General features: G+C 42.5%; 1 protein-coding gene across 8 annotated transcripts in view; it reads right to left on the bottom strand.

Annotated features, from left to right (window-relative positions):
- Window positions 1-129: 129 nt before the first annotated feature.
- The window catches only part of LOC139754619 (uncharacterized), a 441,804-nt gene continuing 418,635 nt past the window's right edge, over window positions 130-23,298 (bottom strand). For all 8 annotated transcript variants that reach the window (XM_071672088.1, XM_071672083.1, XM_071672089.1 and 5 more), the window contains exons 3-4: window positions 14,926-15,542; window positions 130-5,799 (exon numbers count right to left, since the gene is read on the bottom strand). In XM_071672088.1, the coding sequence (XP_071528189.1) occupies window positions 4,091-5,799; window positions 14,926-15,542 (2,326 nt within the window). In that variant the 3' untranslated portion in view covers window positions 130-4,090. The remainder of the gene's footprint in view (window positions 5,800-14,925; window positions 15,543-23,298) is intronic.

Raw genomic sequence — 23,298 nt, 5'->3', positions numbered from 1 at the left:
AATTTGTCAGTCTTGGCAAGACACTGGAATGAAGAGGCAACACATATAACACTATCAATGTACTGTCTCCCTTACATATAATCACAATATTAAAATAATTCTTCTTTGAAGGTAAAATAATACACATCATTTCAACTTTTTTCTTTATTCTGAATGTAGGAAGGTCAGTGTGAAAAGCAAAGAGAGGGTCACCACCTAGACTTGCAAAATGAGGTTCGTTAAATTCTTTTACAGGACTTTAGAAGAACCATACCAAAAAGCTCCACCATGAAAAATTAAAAGCATCAAAATTTTCCACACCTAATTTAAGAAGGGTTCATTTTATATATATATATATATATATATATATATATATATATATATATATATATATATATATATAAGGTGTTTGTTACCAGACTACCTGTATGAGGTTATACTGCGAGTGAAATCACCTTTGGTGAGGCTGAATTACTGGGAGTAGTATATTCAAAGAACTTCACTCTAAAGGAGTCCATTTTCCTGCCACTGGAAGTAGCACGACATTTGGAAATGAGGTCCTAAGTATCACTAGGAGCCTTGCTTAAAAAGGGGTCCATAGACATTTATATATATATATATATATATATATATATATATATATATCTTGTTACTGGACTCATTCCAGCATGAGGTTATGCTATAAGTGAAAAGTTACCTTCAGCAGTTGAATCACCATCATTATTGGACAACAAGCAGCAGAGTCTCACTTAAGAACTTTTTACTTTAAAGGAGTATAATGTTTTTCTGTTCCTGAGTGAAGGAAGAACCCCATAAAAAACTTAGAAAGCCAGCCACATCCACTGGCTTCGACAATAGGTCAATGAGTGTGGTGATAATGATGTGTGTATTTCTGTGTGGGTGGAGTACAGGACAAATAGTAATGTCTTGAGCATGGTGGGACTTGTGATGTGGAGTATTAAACAGATGGGTGAAATCCAGAGATGAGAAAGGATAACCCACAAATCTGGAGAGTGTAGTGTCAGATAAGTGTATGTCTAGTGGGGTTGTATTTCGAACTGGGGTTGTATTTCGAACTGGAGTGGGAGGGCAGTTGTTTCATGTCTGTTGTATCATAATGGTGTATGTAAGGTTTGTCAACAATGAGTAGTTTGAATCTATGAGTATATATTGAAAGTAAAACGTTAAGCAGGGGTAAGCATTTTATTTTTACTTTGGGACTGGTGGTTATTTATGAAGTGGTCTAGTTCTGTAGCAATGAGCTGAATGTTTAATATACTGACGTAGAATTGTACTATGAGATATTTTGTTTTGTGCAGGTGCTAAGAGGTTGCGAGGCAGCCAGTGATTATTATGTGTGCTGTTTCGCAAAGTCTGTAGCTATTATATTTGTTCTGAACAGTGTGGGTGACCAGGCATCTTTAAGGATGGAATGGATATGTGTTTGCAGAGGATACTGAGGGATCCTTTTTCTTGTCTAAGTCTGGTATCTAGGTATGTTCTGAGGGTATTATATTTATTTGTTGCTTTTTTGGTGGTTTGTAGTATGAAGAATGAATGTTATGTGTCTATATGTAAGGCCCAGAACAGCTGGAACTTTGTTGAGTGGGAACAACTGTCCATTAAAGTGACTAGAGGGTAAGGGTTGAATTTGTAAAGGTTGGAGGTTGTGTAAGGTCTGTTTGTAGTGTGGCAGTGGGTAAACGAAGTATGAAATATTTGTATGTTTCCTGGTGCTACCTAGCTGACGCAGGAAACGGCTATCAAGTATAATAGAATATACATATATATATATATATATATATATATATATATTCCCTGGGGATAGGGGAGAAAGAATACTTCCCACGTATTCCCTGCGTGTCGTAGAAGGCGACTAAAAGGGAAGGGAGCGGGGGGCTGGAAATCCTCCCCTCTCACTCTTTTTTTGTTTTCCAAATTAAGGAACAGAGAAGGGGGCTGGATGAGGATGTTTCCTCAGAGGCCCAGTCCTCTGTTCCTAACGCTACCTCGCTGACGCGGGAAATGGCGAATAGTATGAAAGTAAAAGATATATATATATATATATATATATATATATATATATATATATATATATATATATATATATATATATATATATGAACCCAAGACCCCTTTCAAGGCTACACTTTTTGCATGAACAAGATCATGGACTCATTTGGAGCAAAAAGGGCCTCGACAAAGACAGTACTCCTTTCCATTACCCAAGAAAGGCTTCTCATTTGCTGTGTAACAACTTGCAAGCAGAATTTGGTAACACAAACACACATACATATATATAAAACCTGAAGAACACTACATTATTACAGTTTTGGAAATGATATATATCAATGTGGCTTTTTAAACCAAATGAGAAAAGTGTCCAAAAGTGGTAAACCCTCAAGATCAATATGAGCTACACAGTTACCGCTAAGCAGCGGTCTAGCTACATCCACTGCATATCCATCATCACCAAAACCTATATGGCAGGTTGGATAGAAGCCACATATTCTAAGCTACCCCATCTTTACTGGCACACACACACTACTGGAAGAATGAACACTGAGGAGCACAATAAAAGTAACTTCTGGTTCAACCTGGTGATGAATGGAAGCAATGAATGTGGCAACACAATGGTTGGGTACACACCCAGTACAGCCCACAATACATAGTATTATTATGTCGCGCTTCACTCCAGCCATCTTTGAAAGTGTGACTCTGCTAGGTTTGTATACACAGCAACCTCCATAAAGCTCACTTGTAGAAGTATCACATCTTCCAGGAGAATGTGAACCTGAGGTGATCAAACATCGCAAAACCAAACCACACCCAGATGTCACACTTTCTGGTGGCTTCCTTACACACGCATGTTGCATAACAGAAGAGAGAAAGGGTAGCAAAATAACAAAACCCTTCATGAATATTATGTAATAATAGAAACATTCTATCTTCATAACAAAAATAATCTGTTCCACCTGATAGGTTTGTGCCAACTCGCTCATCCTAATAGTTACTCTCAATGACTAAGAGTCTTGCGGCTCACCAAAACATCAACTGTCAAAACATTATATACTTCTCCCTTTGTGGTTAAGCTTTCAACTTGTTGCAGTATCACTCCTCTCACGTCAAATGATTCCCTGACAATTCTTTAATTAAGAATACTATCAGTATCTAGTTGCTGAGCAAATCGTTTCATGTAACTAGTGGTACAAGCCTCACAAGCTGAGCCAGCATAGCACCAGGAAAAAACAAGTATATCCAACTCATAATGGTGCTGGGTTGACTGGAAGCCATGGCAGCTTATGGCACACACTAACATGGGCTATCGAGTCCTCCTGCTGACAATCTGGATCTTGGTAACACAAAGGTTAATGTATACTGATACGGGCGCCATTCCAACTTACAGTACTGCTGTGACTTTTACTTTGCAAGAGAGCTCCAGCCACATTCTCGGGTCTGTCCATAAGACACTGGGACACTCCAATTACACTTAGAAGAACAGAAGAACCTTAACCGAAGCTTGTCGTCCTGAACTAAAGTGTAGCAATCGCAGCAGTGCTAGTACCCAAGTAATATATAGACTACTGTCAAACTGAACAAGCAGTAATTATCTGCAGGCATGGTAAACATTCATATACTTTATAAATGCATCCACAAAGGCAATGGCTTTGACCTGCCAATTCTGAAATCAAGTGTTAATCTTCATCTTATGCTTGTCACTTCAGAAATATATACAACCTCACTTGGGGACCATTTGCAGATCCCAAAAATTTGTTGTTTATTTTTTACCATATTCAAACTTTACATACATTTGGAATATTTACATTAATACTATCAGCCTCACTCATTATATTGGTTTACTAAGTACATTTAAACTATCACACTTCTCTGGACTAACAACAAATATTACCAATACAATATCTTGGAATGAATTTCAAAACAAAATTTAACCCTTTTAACTGAAGTTATTATTTTCTGTAGCCTTGTTGAACGAGCAATGTGAAAACTGCATAACTTGGAATTGCCATAGTCCTGGTTGTAAATACATTCTGATATGCTGCAGTTGTGGGCCTGGTGATATGCACCAGTAGTTTTTTATATTGTGCTAACTTCATGACTGACTACCACTTAGACGACTCAAAAGTGTGGCACAGAACTGCTGTGCATCAGTTTCATCAGGATATCTCGCTAAAACAGCACGCACTTGAGCTTCAGGAAACAGTTGTGATAAATGGTAAAATGCACGAAAACGTGCATCCTCATGACTGGATGCAGCAGTAGGAAGGGGACTGGAGAAACTAGTAGTTAGAGGAGAGGATCCACGTACTTGGGCACCCTGAGACTGGTGACCTACACCTGACTGCGATGGCTGTTGAGGAGACATTGGGCGTGACCCAACTGGCCCAGGGTTACGTGTCAGAATATAACTACAAATTTTCAGGGGATCTGTTTCTTCTGGATACATTGCCAATACAGCTCTAACCTGTGCTTCTGGGAAAAGGTTTGACAGGTGATAAAAAACTCGTAAGCGGGCATCTTCATGGCTTGCAGTGCCAGCTGTAGGGTTTGGGAAATTGGAGGGCAGCCCTCCTGCTGCTTGCTGTGACGTTAAATGTGGCTGTTGTGGAGGTGTGTGCTGTCGAGGAGAAACACTTGGAGAATGATGGAGAACAGGACCCTGTTGGGGAGACATGGGTCTTGAACCAATGGGTCCTGGTGAAGGAGCACCTGGGCCAGGACTTGCACTGTGCTGAGGGCCCACAGGATGGAATGGTGGCAAACGACCCATTTGGTCATCAAAAACATCCGAGAAGAAATGTGAGTCACTGCTGCCATAAACATTTAGTCTTGTGTCAGATGTGGAATTTAGACGTGTAATTTGTGGTGGCCCAGGAGCTGCCTGCTGCTGATGTCCACCCCAGATTGGGTCTGGAGCTGAGGCAAAGCGTGTTACATGAGGATGGGAATATGTTGGGTACAAATGAGGAGGTAAAGAAGCCATGTGCTTGGCACCATCTTGTGATGAATGACGGGCAAGAGGTGGATGGATCCCTGCTGGCAGCTGCTCTCTGCTTCCATATGGTGATGAATACCCTGGAGACACACGCCCAGTCATTCCACTTGCCACTTGAGAGAAGACCAAAGCTTCACTATCACGATTCATGGTTCTACTTGGAGAACCCTGCCCTGCTGCCTGCTGCTGCTGTTGCTGCTGCTGTTGTTGCTGTTGTTGCTGCTGCTGCTGTTGCTGAACAGATCCAGCCAAAGGAAAATGTTCTGGGGCTGGTTCTCTGAATCCAACAATTTTGTAAAGGCGAGAATCATAGGCTGGATTCAGTGTCAACTGTCGCTGCAACTTTCTGTGAGGATTATCAGAAGCAGGAGGATCTGAATCTGGGCCTTGCTTGTTAAGAGACATATGTGAGGCGTAACTGGAGGGTTGGCTCTGAGGTCCTCCTTGTGGTCTCATGGGAAGCTCATTTCCCTGACTTTTCCAAGCCCATGCAGATGATCTAAAGCTGGATTGAGGGCTCTGTGAGGGATACATGCGATAAAGGGATGAATCACTTTTAAATATTGTTGAATCAAGTGGACGTGTCTCCAAGTGCGGGGGCACGACGTGACGGTGAGAGTGAGGGGAAGCAGCAGTAGTAGTGGTAGGACCTAAATCGTGAGTTGGAGTCTCCTGGGTAAGTGCAGACGGAAGAGTAAGAGACACTGATGGCACTATAGACTGGGTGCGTACTAGTGGCTCTTTGGCTACATCTGAATCAGCAATACCTACTGGTAACGATAAGCTCTTGCCACGAAGACCCTCACCTGAAAATAAAACTTAAATTAAAAATGTGAAACCAAAAACTAATAGATCAGCTTGTCTTTCATTATGCATTTAAATTAATTCTACTATATCATAATTATCAACATAAGGTGATCTATATCTATTGTTTATCCATCTATAATATATATATATATATATATATATATATATATATATATATATATATTTTTCATACTATTTGCCATTTCCCGGGTTAGCGAGGTAGCGTTAAGAACAGAGAACTGGGCCTTAGAGGGAATATCCTCACCTGACCCCTTTCTCTGTTCCTTCTTTTGGAAAATTAAAAAAAAACAAGAGAGGGGAGGATTTCCAGCCACCCACTCCCTCCCCTTTTAGTCGCCTTCCACGACACGCAGGGAATACGTGGGAAGTATTCTTTCTCCCCTATCCCCAGCGGATGCTAGACAAACGTTTTTACATGTTGACTAATTTGGGTCCAACTGGAGAAAACCTGTCGCTTGCCACCATCTTGATAATACGCATAGGGACTTTCATCCCTTCAGTGCCTCGCTTCCATATGTGAAAACACCCTGTGTCCTCTCACCACGCCATTTTCCACCACACTTCCACGAGACATCCAAGCATCCTCCTCCTGCGACTAACTCAGTTCTAGCCTGCGACGAACCATCACATTGTTGACCACTTCCTTCTGACTCGCTTTTTGTTTGTCGCTGCTGTTCTGAACGATCCACAAAGCTAAATGTCTGGCAATTTCTCGACTCCCACACCATGTAAAGATCCAATCAGCGTCATGGTTCATGTCACTGATCGCTGCAACTTCTGGATTATCAAGCAGCAGGACTGATCTGGTCTTTCTGCCATTAAGGCACATCTGCAATTGAATTGAGCGTAACCTACTGTACCTGATCCTCTCTTATTGATACTCATGAACCATTTCCTACTTTTCCAACCATGCAATGATCAAGCTGATTGAGGCTTCTGTCAGGAACATGCGTAAAAGGTGAATCACTTATCAAAACTGTGAATCAAGTGACTGTCTCCAGGTGCGGGCCACGACTGTACGTGAGCTACAAAATCTGCATTATGCTAGGACCAAACCTCAAAATGAGAGTCTAGAAGTGGAGACATAAGAAACCACTATGCGCACTACTCAGGTCGACTATGCTCTTTGCTACATCTATCAGCAATACACTGACGATACTCTTCAGAAGAACCTTTCTCAACTGACTTCTTAAATTAAATTCGCAAACCAAAACTAATAGATCACTTGTCTTTCATGACATCTTAAATTATCTATATTCATCTCATATCCATAAGTGCTATACTATTGTTTATCCATCTTTTTTAATATTTCAATACATTCTAAATATTTAATAATTATATATATATATATATATATATATTATATATATATTATATATATTTATTTATACATATATATATATATATATATATATATATATATATATATATATATGGTATTGCAGTGGAATTTATTAAAAAAGGGGGTGACTATTGTTGACTGGTAGGTAAGGTTATTTAATGTATGTATGACTCATGGTGGGCTGCCTGAGGATTGGCGGAATGCGTACATAGTGCCATTGTACAAAGGCAAAGGGGATAAGAGTGAGTGCTCAAATTACAGAGGTATAAGTTTGTTGAGTATTCCTGGTAAATTATATGGGAGGTTATTGATTGAGAGGGTGAAGGCATGTACAGAGCATCAGATTGGGGAAGAGCAGTGTGGTTTCAGAAGTGGTAGAGGATGTGTGGATCAGGTGTTTGCTTTGAAGAATGTGAGAAATACTTAGAAAATCAAATGGATTTGTATGTAGCATTTATGGATCTGGAGAAGGCATATGATAGAGTTGATAGAGATGCTCTGTGGAAGGTATTAAGAATATATGGTGTGGGAGGCAAGTTGTTAGAAGCAGTGAAAAGTTTTTATCGATATAAGGCATGTGTACGTGTAGGAAGAGAGGAAAGTGATTGGTTCTCAGTGAATGTAGGTTTGCGGCAGGGGTGTGTGATGTCTCCATGGTTGTTTAATTTGTTTATGGATGGGGTTGTTAGGGAGGTGAATGCAAGAGTTTTGGAAAGAGGGGCAAGTATGAAGTCTGTTGTGGATGAGAGAGCTTGGGAAGTGAGTCAGTTGTTGTTCGCTGATGATACAGCGCTGGTGGCTGATTCATGTGAGAAACTGCAGAAGCTGGTGACTGAGTTTGCTAAAGTGTGTGAAAGAAGAAAGTTAAGAGTAAATGTGAATAAGAGCAAGGTTATTAGGTACAGTAGGGTTGAGGGTCAAGTCAATTGGGAGGTAAGTTTGAATGGAGAAAAACTGGAGGAAGTAAAGTGTTTTAGATATCTGGGACTGGATCTGGCAGCGGATGGAACCATGGAAGTGGAAGTGAATCATAGGGTGGGGGAGGGGGGCGAAAATCCTGGGAGCATTGAAGAATGTGTGGAAGTCGAGAACATTATCTCAGAAAGCAAAAATGGGTATGTTTGAAGGAATAGTGGTTCCAACAATGTTGTATGGTTGCGAGGCGTGGGCTATGGATAGAGTTGTGCGCAGGAGGGTGGATGTGCTGGAAATGAGATGTTTGAGGACAATGTGTGGTGTGAGGTGGTTTGATCGAGTAATGTAAGGGTAAGTAAGAGAGATGTGTGGAAATAAAAAGAGCGTGGTTGAGAGAGCAGAAGAGGGTGTTTTGAAATGGTTTGGGCACATGGAGAGAATGAGTGAGGAAAGATTGACCAAGAGGATATATGTGTCGGAGGTGGAGGGAATGAGAAATGGGAGACTAAATTGGAGGTGGAAAGATGGAGTGAAAAAGATTCTGAGTGATCGGGGCCTGAACATGCAGGAGGGTGAAAGGCGGGCAAGGGATAGAGTGAACTGGATCGATGTGGTATACCGGGGTTGACGTGCTGTTAGTGGATTGAATCAGGGCATGTGAAGCGTCTGGGGTAAACCATGGAAAGTTGTGTGGGGCCTGGATGTGGAAAGGGAGCTGTGGTTTCGGGCATTATTGCATGACAGCTGGAGACTGAGTGTGAACGAATGGGGCCTTTGTTATCTTTTCCTAGCGCTACCTCGCACACATGAGGGGGGAGGGGGATGGTATTCCATGTGTGGCGAGGTGGCGATGGGAATGAATAAAGGCAGACAGTGTGAATTGTGTGCATGGGTATATATGTATGTGTCTGTGTGTGTATATATATGGGTACATTGAGATGTATAGGTATGTATATTTGCGTGTGTGGACGTGTGTGTATATACATGTGTATGGGGTGGGCCATTTCTTTCTTCTGTTTCCTTGCGCTACCTCGCAAATGCGGGAGACAGCGACAAAGCAAAATAAAATAAATAATAAAAATATATATGTATCTATATTTTCTACATACTTGCCATTTCCCACGTGAGCGAGGTAGCGTCAAGAACATATGACAAGAGCCTTTGATGAAAAAATCCTCACTTGGGTTTTTGCTCTGTTCTTCCAAAATTAATACAGGAGGGGAAGATTTCCAACTACCTGCTCCTGCCTCTCTTAGTTACCTTCTACAACATGCAGATGGGGGGTCTGAAAACCCTCCCATCCAGTTTTTACTTTTCCAAAAGAAGGAACAGAAGAGGAGCAAAGTGAAGATTTTTCCTCTAAGGTTCAGTCCTCTGTTCTTGATGCTACCTTGCTAATGTGGGAAATGGTAAATATATAGACATATATAATGTTTTTTCATACGTTTGCCATTCCCATGGAAGCAAGGTAGTACCAGGGACTGATGAAGATATAACCTTATCTGCTTAAATGCAGCTGTCATGTAATAGAATGAACTGAAACCAGAGCCCCCTATCTACTACTGGGCCCCACAGACCTCCCTGACCATTTCACATGCCCTTGTTCAGCCTAAAGTCAGCACACTGTACCTTGTGCACCACACTACTTCAATTTGCTCTACTCTCATATGCCTCATATACTTACTTCCTTACCCACAGAGTCCCTCCTATATTTATAAAACTCACCCAACACTCAGGAAGCTGGCAACTTCCACCACAAAGGGGACCATAAGTCATAAAAAGCTTCAGGGGCAGGAAGGGTCATAGAATGTGTTGAATCAGTTTCTGTAATAATGGATAATGTCCAGAGCATAGGTGGGAAAGTGTGACTCATGTTTGTATGGGGAGTGTTGTTTCTGATGGGTGTATGTCTGGGGAGGTGTATTTTAGTCGGAGATGAAAGGTTGATTGTTTGTGCTAGTCAAGTTATTTCAGTGTGTGTGTCTGTGTTTCGTCAGTGTTCTGATTGCTGAGGGTGGAGAGATCTGTGAGTAAAGGTTGCTTGTTATTTATTATTGGTGGTTGAACATCCTCTCCATGTGCATATGACCTCAAAATGAAATCCCAAAACCCTGACAGCAACCAGTAGCAATAACAAACATGGACCATTATATCACACAACTGGAACAGTGGCTCACCCAGAGCAAAATTTTTGCAACCCCACACAAGCCTTCAATCACACTTTTAACCAGACATGAATTCAACTCACACCCTAGAGCCACCTCAATTGAATGGATAATCACTCCCACTGAACAAAATATCAACCATTCTAAGTATCCCATGTGATTCACATGACATTCACATCCCACAACAAAAATACAACAAAAAAGTTACAAATGCCCTAAATACCCTCAAAACACTAAGTGGCACCAAATTTGGACATAACAAAGACTCATTTAGCATCCTCTACAAAAATTCATCCACTCCACCCTAAACAATGCCTCACCTGTCTGTCTAACACCCCTTTAAAAAGGATATAAAAAAGCTGCAAACTACACAAAAGATAGCACTTAGAACAACCACTGGCTTTTTAACAAAGAAAAGGATCCTCCCAATACAATCTTATTTCATATCCAATACTCAATTCTTTGCAATGGTACTAAACTCCCTCACCCACACCACTCAACTTTTTTTTTTATTCAAAATTACACAAGGACCAGTTTTTATGAAAAGAGGTCTGGTGTTACCTAAGACCTTTCTATAAGCACTTGCAGCCCATGGCTGTGCTAATTCCAGTTGCAGGGAAATACAAACTCCTTTGGGGTGAAAAGTTCTTTGACAAGACTGTACTCCTAATTATACATATCTTGCCAAAGATTACTTTTCATTTGTGGCTGTAACCTCTTACAGGTACGGCATGATTACACATCTATGTATATCTATAATCATTCATATTATTTTTCATACATGTTTGCCACTTCCCACATCAGTAAGGTAACAGGGAATACATGAAGAAATGGTCTCATTCGCTCACATCCAATTCTTTACTTGCCACATTTAATGCACCAAAACGACAGTCCCCTCTCCACAACTGGCTCAATCTGCTGACAGCACATTACCACTGTATTCTGTACTGCACTGCTCTAATTCACTTTATCCCATGCATGCCTTCACCCTTTAAATGCATGCTTGTCCATTCCAGCCATCCATTTACAAGTTGGACTTCTTGTCTCATTTAATTGCGACATACTGTTTAGACTATCAACCTCTTCTCACTCATTACCTCCATGTCCAAATATTTCCAGCACATCCTCTTCAGCTGTCTCATCCACACTCTTATTACCACACCTCATCACTCAATAATATAGGTATGTGGTGTCAAGTCTCCACGCATCAGAAGAATCTGCTGATTTTTGGAAAAGCTATGATGTCATCTATATATGTGACACAAGAAATGATGATGATGATATAGGGAATGTCGGAGAGAATGGAGGGTATGAGATTTGAAATTGTATTCAAGAATAGAAGTGAGCTAAATAGTTTAAGTCTGGTGGTCTTATTACTGCTACTGGAAATAATGTTCATTTTAAGTGGTAGCATATGAAAATTATGAAACTTTTTCTTGTCGGGAGGAATGTGAGCTTAGACAAGGATCTTATAATAATCTCATTTTCTATCCCTCCTAGTAACTCAAAATATGCTAATGCATAGCATTTTGATAAACTAGACAACTTACTGCTTAATTACACTATATAAGAACAAGGGTGAAATTCATGACCCTAACAATTACAGGGGGATCACATTCCTCAGTTGTATGAGGAAACTCTTTACTTCTGTACTAAATTAACATTTTAATGTAATGCATAATTATTAATGGAACACAAGTTGGCTTCATAAACGAATACCCCATATTTGACCATATATTTCTGCTTAGATTGATAATTGATCTGTTTTGCTGGAAAAAAAGAGCAAAGTTTTTGTTTATTTGTAGACTTTTTAGGAAAGCATTTGATAAGGTGTGGCAAAAAAGTCTTTAAGCTAGAGAAGGAGAATGTAAATGGCAAGATATTGATGTAATCAGAATTATGTATAGTAATATTGGATCCTGTATAAGGTTGAACCAACAGATGCCTTGATACATTTATATGTAACAAAGAGGTGAGGCAGGGTAAGAACATGCCGTTTTTACTTTTTGCAAATGATATTGAGATATTAATTGATTAGAATGGTAATAATATAGATTTAAGTGATGGTTTGGTTAGTTCTTACTTGAATTTATTTGTGTTGATGTATGCAGATGATACAATTCTCTGTGACAGTTAGCAAGGGATGAAATGGGCACTGACAGTTTTACACACCTATTTTAACTAAAACTGGAAGTTAAAAGTAAACTAGCAAAACAAAAATTGTAGTGTTCAGTGGGGGCAGAGTTCAAACCAATAATTATATTTTTAAATTTGGTAGGGAGAACACTGCAGTCGTAAGCAAACACAAGTACCTTGGTATATTAATTACAATGGTGGGTTTTGTAAAGGAAAATTAGAGTTACAAGAGCAGGCTAAGAGAGCTATGTATTCACTGACTGCAATAAGTTGTAAATTTGATTTGCCAGATGATATGGAGATGGAACTGTTCAATGCTATGGTGTTACCAGTTAGGATTTATGCAACAGAAATATGAGGTCACAATGTTGTGAGGAAGATGGAATTATTGCAGATGAAAGTTTTAAACAAGTGCAGTGTGTTCATAAGAATACAAGCACTGATATAATGTGTGGAGAACTTGGTGTCTACCCCCTCAAAATATATATCAAATGTAGAATGATTGGTTATTGGTTGCAATTTGTTTCCGGTAAAAACACTATTCTGTGTATACATGTCTATTGCAATTAGTCATGCACGGTGTTTACAGCTCATCATGGTGTGGTTATCACAAAACACCAATTCAACTTGCTTTAGGTTATCGCAAAACATACCAATCCAACTTGGCTCATAAAGGCAACTGAATTGAGGTTAAAAGATCAGTGGATTACCACTTGGTATAAGAATTTGTTAATCAAATCAATTTGTGGTAATTATAAAATGTATAAACAGGTATATGGTATATTGGAATATCTTCCAAAATTATCGCAGAGTAACTGCATTCTGATGAGCAAACTATGAGCTTGTAACAATGAACAACTCATAATTGTGGGTAGATATCAAGATGAGAGGAGGGAAAATTGCACTAAATGTGATGCATATGTTGTAAATGATGAATCTAATGTATCATTTCAGTGTGAAAATGATGATACTGTTTGGCTGCGAAATAAGTATATCGTAAACTATTATAAATCTAGGCCAACCAATTCAAATGTATTTTGTTGATGCAAACTAGTAACTGTTCTTAACAAACTATCGCTCTTGCTGAGAGCAGTGCTTAGTAAATTTAGATGAATTAATGTAATGACAAGTAAATGCAACTATTACTGCCACGTCATATTGTTTAGTTTTGCAAATGTAAACCATAAATTACATTCTAAAATAGTAGCTAATGTTATTCTGGAGCTGTGAACCATACTTTTTGTAAAAGTCTGAGAAAATTACTATTCTATTCTGTTCTCTCTTACCTAATCATTTCTTACTTAACCTTCCTAACACCACATATTGCCCTCACATATTTCTAACACAGTCACCCTCTTCTGTGCATGCTCGCTCATCTGTAGCCCTGGACTCGCATCCATACAACACTACTAGGATTCATGTAACTTAAAAAAATGCCCATCTTCGCCCTCCCAGATAGCAACATCTCTTTCCACACAATCCTTGATGTTCCAAGGACCTTCAACCCCTCATTCACCCTGACTCATTTCAGCTCATAAGATTCAATTCACTTCTAGGTATTTAAAACTCTCCTCTAATTTTTCTCCATTAAAACTCAAACCCCCAAGTTACCTGTCTCGTTCCATTGCTAAATCTAGTCACCTTGCTTTTATTCAAAGTTACTCCTTTCACACACTCACCCAAACTTAAAAAACAACTTCTGCAGTTTCTTATTCAAATCTCACTCACCTCCCAGGCCCCCTCCCCACCTCTGACAGGCTGAAGATCTGGCCCTCCACCTAAATCCCTCGCATTCACCTCCCTCGCCACCCTTTCCATAAACACCACACATGCCTTACCTTTTGATTAAAAAAAATATGCATCTAACAGCTTTCCTCCCACACCAAATATCTGTAACTTGTAACAACTACAAAGCATCTCCATCAACCCTATTACTGTATGTTTCCTCAAGATCCAGAAGCATACGAAGAAAGGCTGCATTCACTCATGAACTGCTATAATTTGAACATTGACTTCTGACCCTCTTGATTTTATCCAAAGGCACTACAAAGACATTCTGTTAAACTACAGACACCTTACCATGATCGATACATTTGCTGAAAATCCTTTCTAACTAATTAACAACACAAACCCCAGTTCAACTGGAATCTCATCCACTCCCAGCTGCTTTACCACACCCTCAACTTGCATACCTGCGTGTCACCATATATATTTCCCACTTCTTCCCTGCGCGTCGTAGAAGCAACTTTTTAAAAAGGAGTACGATGGGGGGCTGGAAATACCCCCCTCTTGTTTTTACCTTACCAAAAGAAGAAACAAAGAAGGCCAAGTGAGGATTTTCTAAGGCTTAGTCCTCTATTCTTGACACTACCTCTTTAGTACTAAAGCGGGAAATGGCAAATATGTATGAAAATTATATATAATATATATATATATATATATATATATATATATATATATATATATATATATATATGGCATTATTTAAACACCAACCAATTACAGTGTGCATAAAGAAGACAAGCAACAAGACTGCAGTAAGTTACCTGGTGATGAGTCTCTGCTTTTGGCCTTGTTCTGATAGTGCCGTTGAGCTTGTTCTTGCAGTCTTTCTGTCACAGACTTGAGGGGAGCTGTTCCTCGTTCAGGGTGCATATACTTGCACTTATTACCATAAGTACATTTGCGACCATACGGGCACGGTGCCTGTTTGTCTCGGGCACTTCGCTGTAGGAATACATCTAACGTTGGTCCACTTCGTCCAAGGGGGTCATCAGGTGGCACAAAACGACCATTCACCCATGAGTACATAAGCAAACTTTCTTCTATCACGCGGCGGAAGGCTTGGGACTCTGCCGCTAGATCTCGATAGTTATCATTACTGACGACAATGCCGCCAGAAGCCACTGCCTCATTCAGGATATAGCGGTCATCATACGACACGATGCGCTTTCCGCCACATACCCGGGAAGGTGTAAAAACCAGAACGCGCTCTCGCTCCAATTCTAGCAGTATTTCTTGGTCGGCGATGAGCGTGTCCCAGCGGGGCGCCTCCTTCCTCCAGGCCGGCACAAAGACAATGATCTCGGTGTGACCGCGTGCACGGAACCAGTCCACACACACTCGCAGCCCGCGACATGAGAAAGTTGTCTTGTTGCCGTGACTGAAAGATAAAAAACATTACGATTACTTCTATACATCGATATAATAAGATCATGTGTTTAAATATTCGGATTTGGTGTTAAAAACAATAAAAAATATGTGCAAGAGTTTATAAGAATATTTCTTATAGATATTGGTATGTCATTGCGCATAAAAAGAAATTATTTCAATGTATAAGCAACAGCAGCTGGTTGCTGAGTGAACAGTTGGGCACGCCATGGTGTAAGCAGCTGCTAATCTTAGAACAACACAAGGATTTGGTTTGGTAGACCAACCGAGCGGACACAAGGGAGAGCAGGGACGTAACCCCAACCACGAACACCAGGTAAACTAGAACCTGCAGCAGATGCCGCTACAGTAAATAATCGCCATGACGCAGCATAGAAAGCGGATGTAAACTTTCCCTCCCAAGTGCTCGTATGCTGAAGGGGCCTAGCTACAGGGCAGGACCACCTTCGTCAGTCAAGGAACCAACACAAATGTGCAAGCTCCACAAGCTCACTGACGATTACCTAATACTCGTCCTTTGGTGATGGCAACATAAGGCTGTGCAAGGTCAGGGGACGCTTGCCGCACTAAAGCGCGTAGTCATCACTGCAGTTGGATGTGACATAATATCCCCTGAACTAATTTCTACCACCTATTCATGCTCTATTCAGCACAGGAATTCAAAAAAGCTCCATGCTGGGTGTGTACGTGGAAAAACATGATACAGCGATTATAAGAGCTACTATAGGAACAGGTAATCCCAATATCGAACAAGAAAACTAATGAAGAACGATGCAAATGCAAAAAATAACACTACTGCATCTTAGGTAACAAGGGAAAACGTTTGCAAACACACTCGAAATGACGTGCGTTACTTATTACACTCGTAAATTACGGCTAATTTATACTGATGGTCTGGTAAAAGAAAGTGGCCGTACAGGCTAGAGTTCTGGCGGCGTGGTTCAGAGATGTCAGCTGGCGAAGCGAGCGGGCGGCACCCACATCCTGGTGGCAAGGCTTCTGATGGAGTGAGAGTCGCAGAGGTGTGCACCGCTTGCCGCCACTGTCTCCATCATTATTATCACCCCTCGACCACTGTCATCAACACAACCACTCTCGTTGAAGCCATTCCCGCCCACACCATTACCAGGGGGGAAAGAAACTGCATATACCAACCACCGGTGGTAGGGTTGGGATCACCCAACCCTACCACCACAAGCATCATAACAGTACTAGGCACCGTTATCAAAATCAGCACCACATGAAGTTGGCCAAACACACGTTTCTATGAGATCAATTGTAATAACCTCTATCATTACAGAGATGTTATTACAACTGATTTCATGGAAACGTGTTTGGCCAAACTCAAGTGGTGCAAATTTTGATAACTGTGCCTAGTACTGTTATGATGCTTGTAACCTCTATCATTATCAAAAGGCAATGACTATAAACAATTTGATGATATAAAGGAATGCAGTGAGGTAGGAGTGTCAGCAGCCTCCGCGTGATACAAGCATCTGCCAACCTCTTTCAAGCACCTCCATCATTTGTGGTTGACTGATAAACCTTCTCTTAAGTACGTTTCCTTTTCTCTACATTTTGAGACTACAGTAAACTCAAACGTTTATAATAACCAAAGAGCTTCCCTGGGACCGATCTCCCCTGCTCAAATGTTTGCTGCTGATGGCCTCAATTACTGAGTTATATAATTCGTCCACTTATGTTCTGAAGCAGTCCAAAGGCCCTCCCATGATGTTTTGGATAACTCGACTATGTTCAACGGAGGAAAGGGACGCAAACAGTAAGCAAAACAAACGCAGTGAAACGAGTGGTGCGTTCAATAAAAGTAATACGAGGCTAGTCAGTAATTGGCTTTTCCAGTGTCTTATTTCCTAACAATACAGCTCAATAGCTTTTGGTTTATCACATCAATTCTGATGGTTGTAAACATCGACAACCTATGAAAACACATAGTTTTAAGAGGTTTACGAGAGTGATGTATAAGACTTAAATACTGGAGTCTCTTAAATTTTATAGACTAACCAAAATATTCAGTCCAACATACCTTGGAATGACTGTTGAAGAGTCTACACCAGGACAACTGAAAACCATAACTTACAACATATTCATCCACCACACTAGAGGCTACGCAACACACGGGAGTCTGTACATATAGTCTAATAATGTTGTAGCTTCTCAGTTGAAGAGTAAAACCCGGATTCTATTTCTCTTAACCCCACCACAGCACGTCATTTCTTGAGACGAGTTATCATCAACCAAGGAAATCCTGAAGACCAAATGTGGGACATGTTAGTGGAAAGTGAGGGTACTAAGACCCTGCTGTACTGATCTTTCCTCCCTCGACTACCAAGTGCGAGATGTCCCTGCTGCCACGCCGCCATACACCATCCTTAGGCTGTACGACCAGACCCTGCCACCAAACCCACACCCTGTAACCACACCTATACCCTGCCACCACACCTACACCAGCCCACACCCTGCTACCACACCTACACCAGCCCACACCCTGCTACCACACCTGCACCAACCCACACCCTGCCAACACACCTACACCAACCCACATCCCACCACCACGTTACACCATCCAAGACCCAGTTCCTCACATACCTACACATCACATCTCAGTGTACGTATAAGCAGTTATGACTCACCATCGAAGTCACTAAGGTAACACATTATAACAGAATTCCGCCAAAGATAATTCACAGAAACGCGAGGTGTGGAATGACACAGACTCAAAAGTGTTGCAATTGCGCCCGACGGACCGTGTGAAATGTTCAACATGTAGCTGGAGGAAGGTAAAGTGTCAAGGTGGGAAGATGACAAATGTCGCGCCTATCAGTCTTTTGGCGCTGAAATGTAGACCAGTCACTCTGACCTCTGTGTGTGCTTTGCAAAATACTGGAAAAAGATGATCAAAATACCAGCGCATGACTTACTACAAAGGAGGAACTTCCTGAAAAGACAGCCAACATGTATTTGGGGAAATGAGGTCACGCATAATACGCTTCTTAGATTTGTGAGACAGCGAGCTCCACAGAAAAGAAGGGAAGACTCGGGTGGATCATCTGCAGCTGGGGTGCTTGAGGACTGCGCCATATAGGAGACTGGTGACGAAGCATCATTAGGGGAGATTCCTTGGATAAGCAGAAAAAAAAAACATCGGTGGAAGGGAAAACGGGAAGCACGTCAGAGGATCCTTCTCAAATTGGACTGGGATTCTGTCCTGGGATAAATCACTTCTTGATCTACGTTAATCACTTGCCAGGAAGACAGGATTTAAACCTGAGTATTCTTGCATATGATGCAAAAGGCATGAGAGAACTGAAGTGTGTGAGCAACATTGTATTGCTCTTACAAGGTGGCCAAGACATAATCCTGAGATGGTCTGATACATGCTGATGAAACTCAACCCGGGTAAATATACTGAAGATGGTCACATGGAAAAGAGGCCTCACTAAACACACAGACCCATCAAACAGTTCTTAGGAAGACGCAGTGATAGAACAACCGCAGGCCACAACAAGAAACATAGGAATTTAACGTATTCGAAAATGTGTAAAGAAATTTTCTTTAACATTATCATAATAAATCATAATAGGAGATGAATGAAAAAAGCTAAGATGAAACTGTTAATGTTACTGTTTGATGGAAGAAGTATAATAGGTGGGGCCATACGACTGCAGAGCTTCCTCCTCGTAATGTACTTAAGGCAATGACAAACACATACACACCTAACAAGACAAGGGTGCCACAAGAAGGTACAAATCTCTAGCTATACAGTACAAACAGATCACACCCTGAGAAAGCGTATGATAAAAGTGATTTATTTTTTTCGCAGAGTAAGAACTGGGATAGAGCATTAAACATGACAACAACTGTGTCACAGCTGAGATACAAAAGACTCGAATACCTTGTTACTGTACAGATGGTTCACAGGATGACGGCGGCCAGAATCGTTGTCAAAACCTAGACACATTATGTTAGCCCAACAGTCGTCATACAATGTCGTGTGGCGATACTAAACAACATCAAATGATGGACACTTCCAGGATTAATGACAGGATTTTATTGATATAATTTATGGGCTGGGTTTCCTACCTAAAGTTCCCGTAATTATACATCATGTAATGTGTCTAACAGCACCTTATCTTCGGTTCCACCCAGGAAATTTCGCGGGTAAATAATGCAATGTATTTCACACAGGTGCGCGTACCCATACAGCTACAATCTGATAATGATTAACAGCTTCGTCTGGTGTGATGGTCAGCGACCTGAAGCAGTGCTGGTGGTGGGGACAAGGCAGCAACAAGATAGCTCTTCACAAGAGAGGTGGAAGCTTCACAACAGGAAATGAGATAATCGTGCATGAAGAACTGAGCCTTGTGTAGTGACAGCGGGTTCCTGGTTTTTCCCAGCGCATCACACCAGACAACACGAACACACGGTCGGCCTCCTGGCCCAGCAGTAAAAGCAGCAATAATGTTAAAAGATAATACGTGCCTAAACCCGCATTCCGTAAGGAGGGGTCCGTAAGCGAACAGACCTGGGTGGCACACTGAGCCAACGAACACATTTGTACATAACAGGCATCAGTGGAATGTTAGTCCATCCCCCGGTCATGACAACGTACCTCAGTGTACAACGTGCACGTCAGACAAAGAGACAATCAGTTTCAACGACAGATATGTAAGATCTTCCCTAAGCGTTCGGCACGCGCGGAGCGCACGGGAAACAGACTCATTAGCCCGATGGGAGGAGAGCCGAGATTACTACTGTGCCGTCCTCCAGACCCGGAACTCTACCGTGGGTTACGTACTAGTGGTGATATTTATCGTCCAATAACTTGCTGTAGGCTTGTATTATGAGGTGCCAGAGCAGCGGCTGTAGACGGAGGAACACTGGTGAAATGAGCCAGAGCAATGACAAAGGTGGCGGCGGCGGTGGGGCAAGGAGAGAGTTCGTCCTCGCCCCCCCACGCCACTGAATCTCCCACATGAGACAATACCTAGAATAATACCTTAGCTAAGTACAACCCATGATGCTGTGCAGTCAAGCGAGTGAATCGGTGGATACTCCTTTTTTGAAACTGGCGAGATAGGAGTGTTTCTGAACTACCAAGACGTCCGGACTGTACCAAGCTTATCAGGGGGGCAGTATAACCTTGAGCACTGAACACTGTATTAACAAAGTATTAAGTCAACTTTGTGATGATGAAGGGGAATTCTCATACCAGGAAAATATATAACTTACAACGCATTACCTCTCCTCTGCTTCCAATAGTTATTGTAAGTAAAACCTCGAGAAACTTGGATAACGACACAAGTGTGACGTAGTTTAATTCGAAATGAACGCAAACGACGGATGTCAAACTGAAGGATTGCTGAGCAGATGTGTTGGAAGTGGTGGTGATCCGTGGGTGGGAGGGGAGGTGGTGGGTGATAGATGTGGTGAGTGGTAGAGGTGATAATAGGCGGTGGTCAGTGTTCAGGTGGTGGTACCAGACAGTAGTGATGGTCTCAGTGAAGGGTAGAAGAGATGAGGGTGGTACATATGGGTGTGGTGGAGAGAGGTGGAGTTGGGTGGTGGTGATGGTGGTGGTTATGCTCGTGCTGGCGAGGGTGCCAGGAGCCGCCACACCCACCGTGGCAGCGCTACACAGCCCTTATCAACCAGCTCCTCAGATCTTAACGCCTCTCATTGACAGCTATGATCGTAACTGCCGGGTACCCGGTACAATATCACACTCCGCTTATATTCCTATACCTTATCAGTTCGTTACGCGACATGCGCACACGAAAACCACCGCGACTGGTCAGGTTGGAGTTTTCGGGCGTGGAGGAGCCGCAGCACTGGCCGTCAGTGGTGGAGGCTGGCGGCGGCGGAGGGAGGCCCTGCCTCGCCTGCACCACCACCATCTTATCACCGCCCATCACCACCAACCAGGATCTCCCACTAGCATCTTGTCTTCATACCTTAGCGTAAGACATGTTCTCCTCGTCTGTACCAGCACCACCGATCATAATTCAGTACATTCAAATGTACACGTGAATCACGTGGGGCTCAACCGCACTGCTCGTTTTACTGTCCTTCCTGTATGAGTGAGGACGCCACAGGGATACCTCCTTCCAGACCCGGGCATCGTGAACACGTACACCACGTGAGTGTCAGGCTGCCCAGGACAGACGTCCTATAACCATCTCAGCGCCAAGCTAGTAGTGTGCGGCCGTTGAGGGAACTATATCCTCCCCCTCCCTAAAATAAACCTTGAATCCTGTTAGCCCCAACCAGAACAATGACACACTCAACCACCTGCAGCCAACAGCCACACAGGTGCACGTGAGGCCAGCTATACATTTCATCTCCCAGTTTACAAATGTATTCTTTTTCTACATTCATAATTCTTCCCTCCGACTAAACCTGTCATTACGTCTGACGAAAGTGGTACCGTATCGTTTCAAGGAATGCGGGATACACCAGTAGCCTGGCATCTACGAGGCAGTGGGCACGGGTGAGGGGAGGGAGGGAGATGCCAGCGTGCCGCAAGTGATGACCAAAACACACCGGCCCTCACCCCCAGCCCGCAAGAATGAGGGTGGGGTGTGGGGGGCAGGAGGCGGCCCGTGCAGCCAGACACACTGGCAACAGGTACACACCGGGAACAACCAACCTACCACAAATTGGACACTGACCCACGACCTTATGGCCGAAATATATATATCAACGGAACACAACATTACGGGACTCCCCTCCACACTCCACCCCCTCTTCCTCAACATCGTTGCCCCGGTGGCAAATCCTCACTCACTCCCGGGATCTGGGGCAATTTTACTAAATGGATCACACTGTCATGCGGGCCATAAACAGATATGATATTTCCCTCCACAGAGAGAGTTACAACCTCACAACCCGCAGGGGGGGGGGGGGGGGGACACGCGCCGTGCAGACGCCTCCTCCTGTTACCACCGTGCTCATGTAGTACAGCACTACGTATACAGGATGACATCCATGCCAGTACTTACTTACCCAGCCAGCAGGGGGCGGTATAATACTCGCGCCTCACCATATCCTGTTCAACAGGATGATTTTCATAAAATATGCAGCCCGATTCAACAAACAGGCATGTGTGCGTGGGGACACACACACACACACACACACACACACACACACACACACACACACCAAGACCCTGTGTCTAGGGCGGCAGGTTACTGCTGGGAACAAGTGATGAAAATATTCATGATCGTGGACGGAGTTATAACGGTGAGTAACCGTCCTGAATTGCTTCGTACCTGCAACTCTGACTCAGCCACTATACTTAAGGTCTAGTGTGGTAGGTGCAGGTACAGGATCGTCCCCAGGTGTATGGTGTAGTGGGTGTATTGTGTACGACCCCTAGATGTATGGTACGGTGGGTGTATGTGACGGAGCCCCAGGTATAATATGGTGTGGTGGGTGTATATGACGAAGCCCCAAGTGTATGGTGTGGTAGGTGTAAGTGCAGGAGCCCCAGGTATGTGGTGTGGTGGGTGTATGTGGCGAAGCCCCAGGTGTATGGTGTAGTGAGTATATGTGTAGGACTCTGTGTATACGGTACACTGGTTGTACGTGACGGAGTGCCAGGTGTATGGCGTAGTGGGTGACTGTGTAGGAACCCTGGGTGTATGGTTGCCTGTGGTGAGGCTAGAGTCACAACAAGGACAGGTGCCGCACGCTACAAACATCCTTCCTCCCGCCACCCAACGAAG

The sequence above is a fragment of the Panulirus ornatus genome, chromosome 17, assembly GCF_036320965.1.
Source record: "Panulirus ornatus isolate Po-2019 chromosome 17, ASM3632096v1, whole genome shotgun sequence".
In the NCBI taxonomy this organism is placed as follows: Eukaryota; Metazoa; Arthropoda; class Malacostraca; order Decapoda; family Palinuridae; genus Panulirus; species Panulirus ornatus.
Note: the sequence above shows the minus strand (reverse complement) of the source record. Positions and strands in the feature narration are given on the sequence as shown.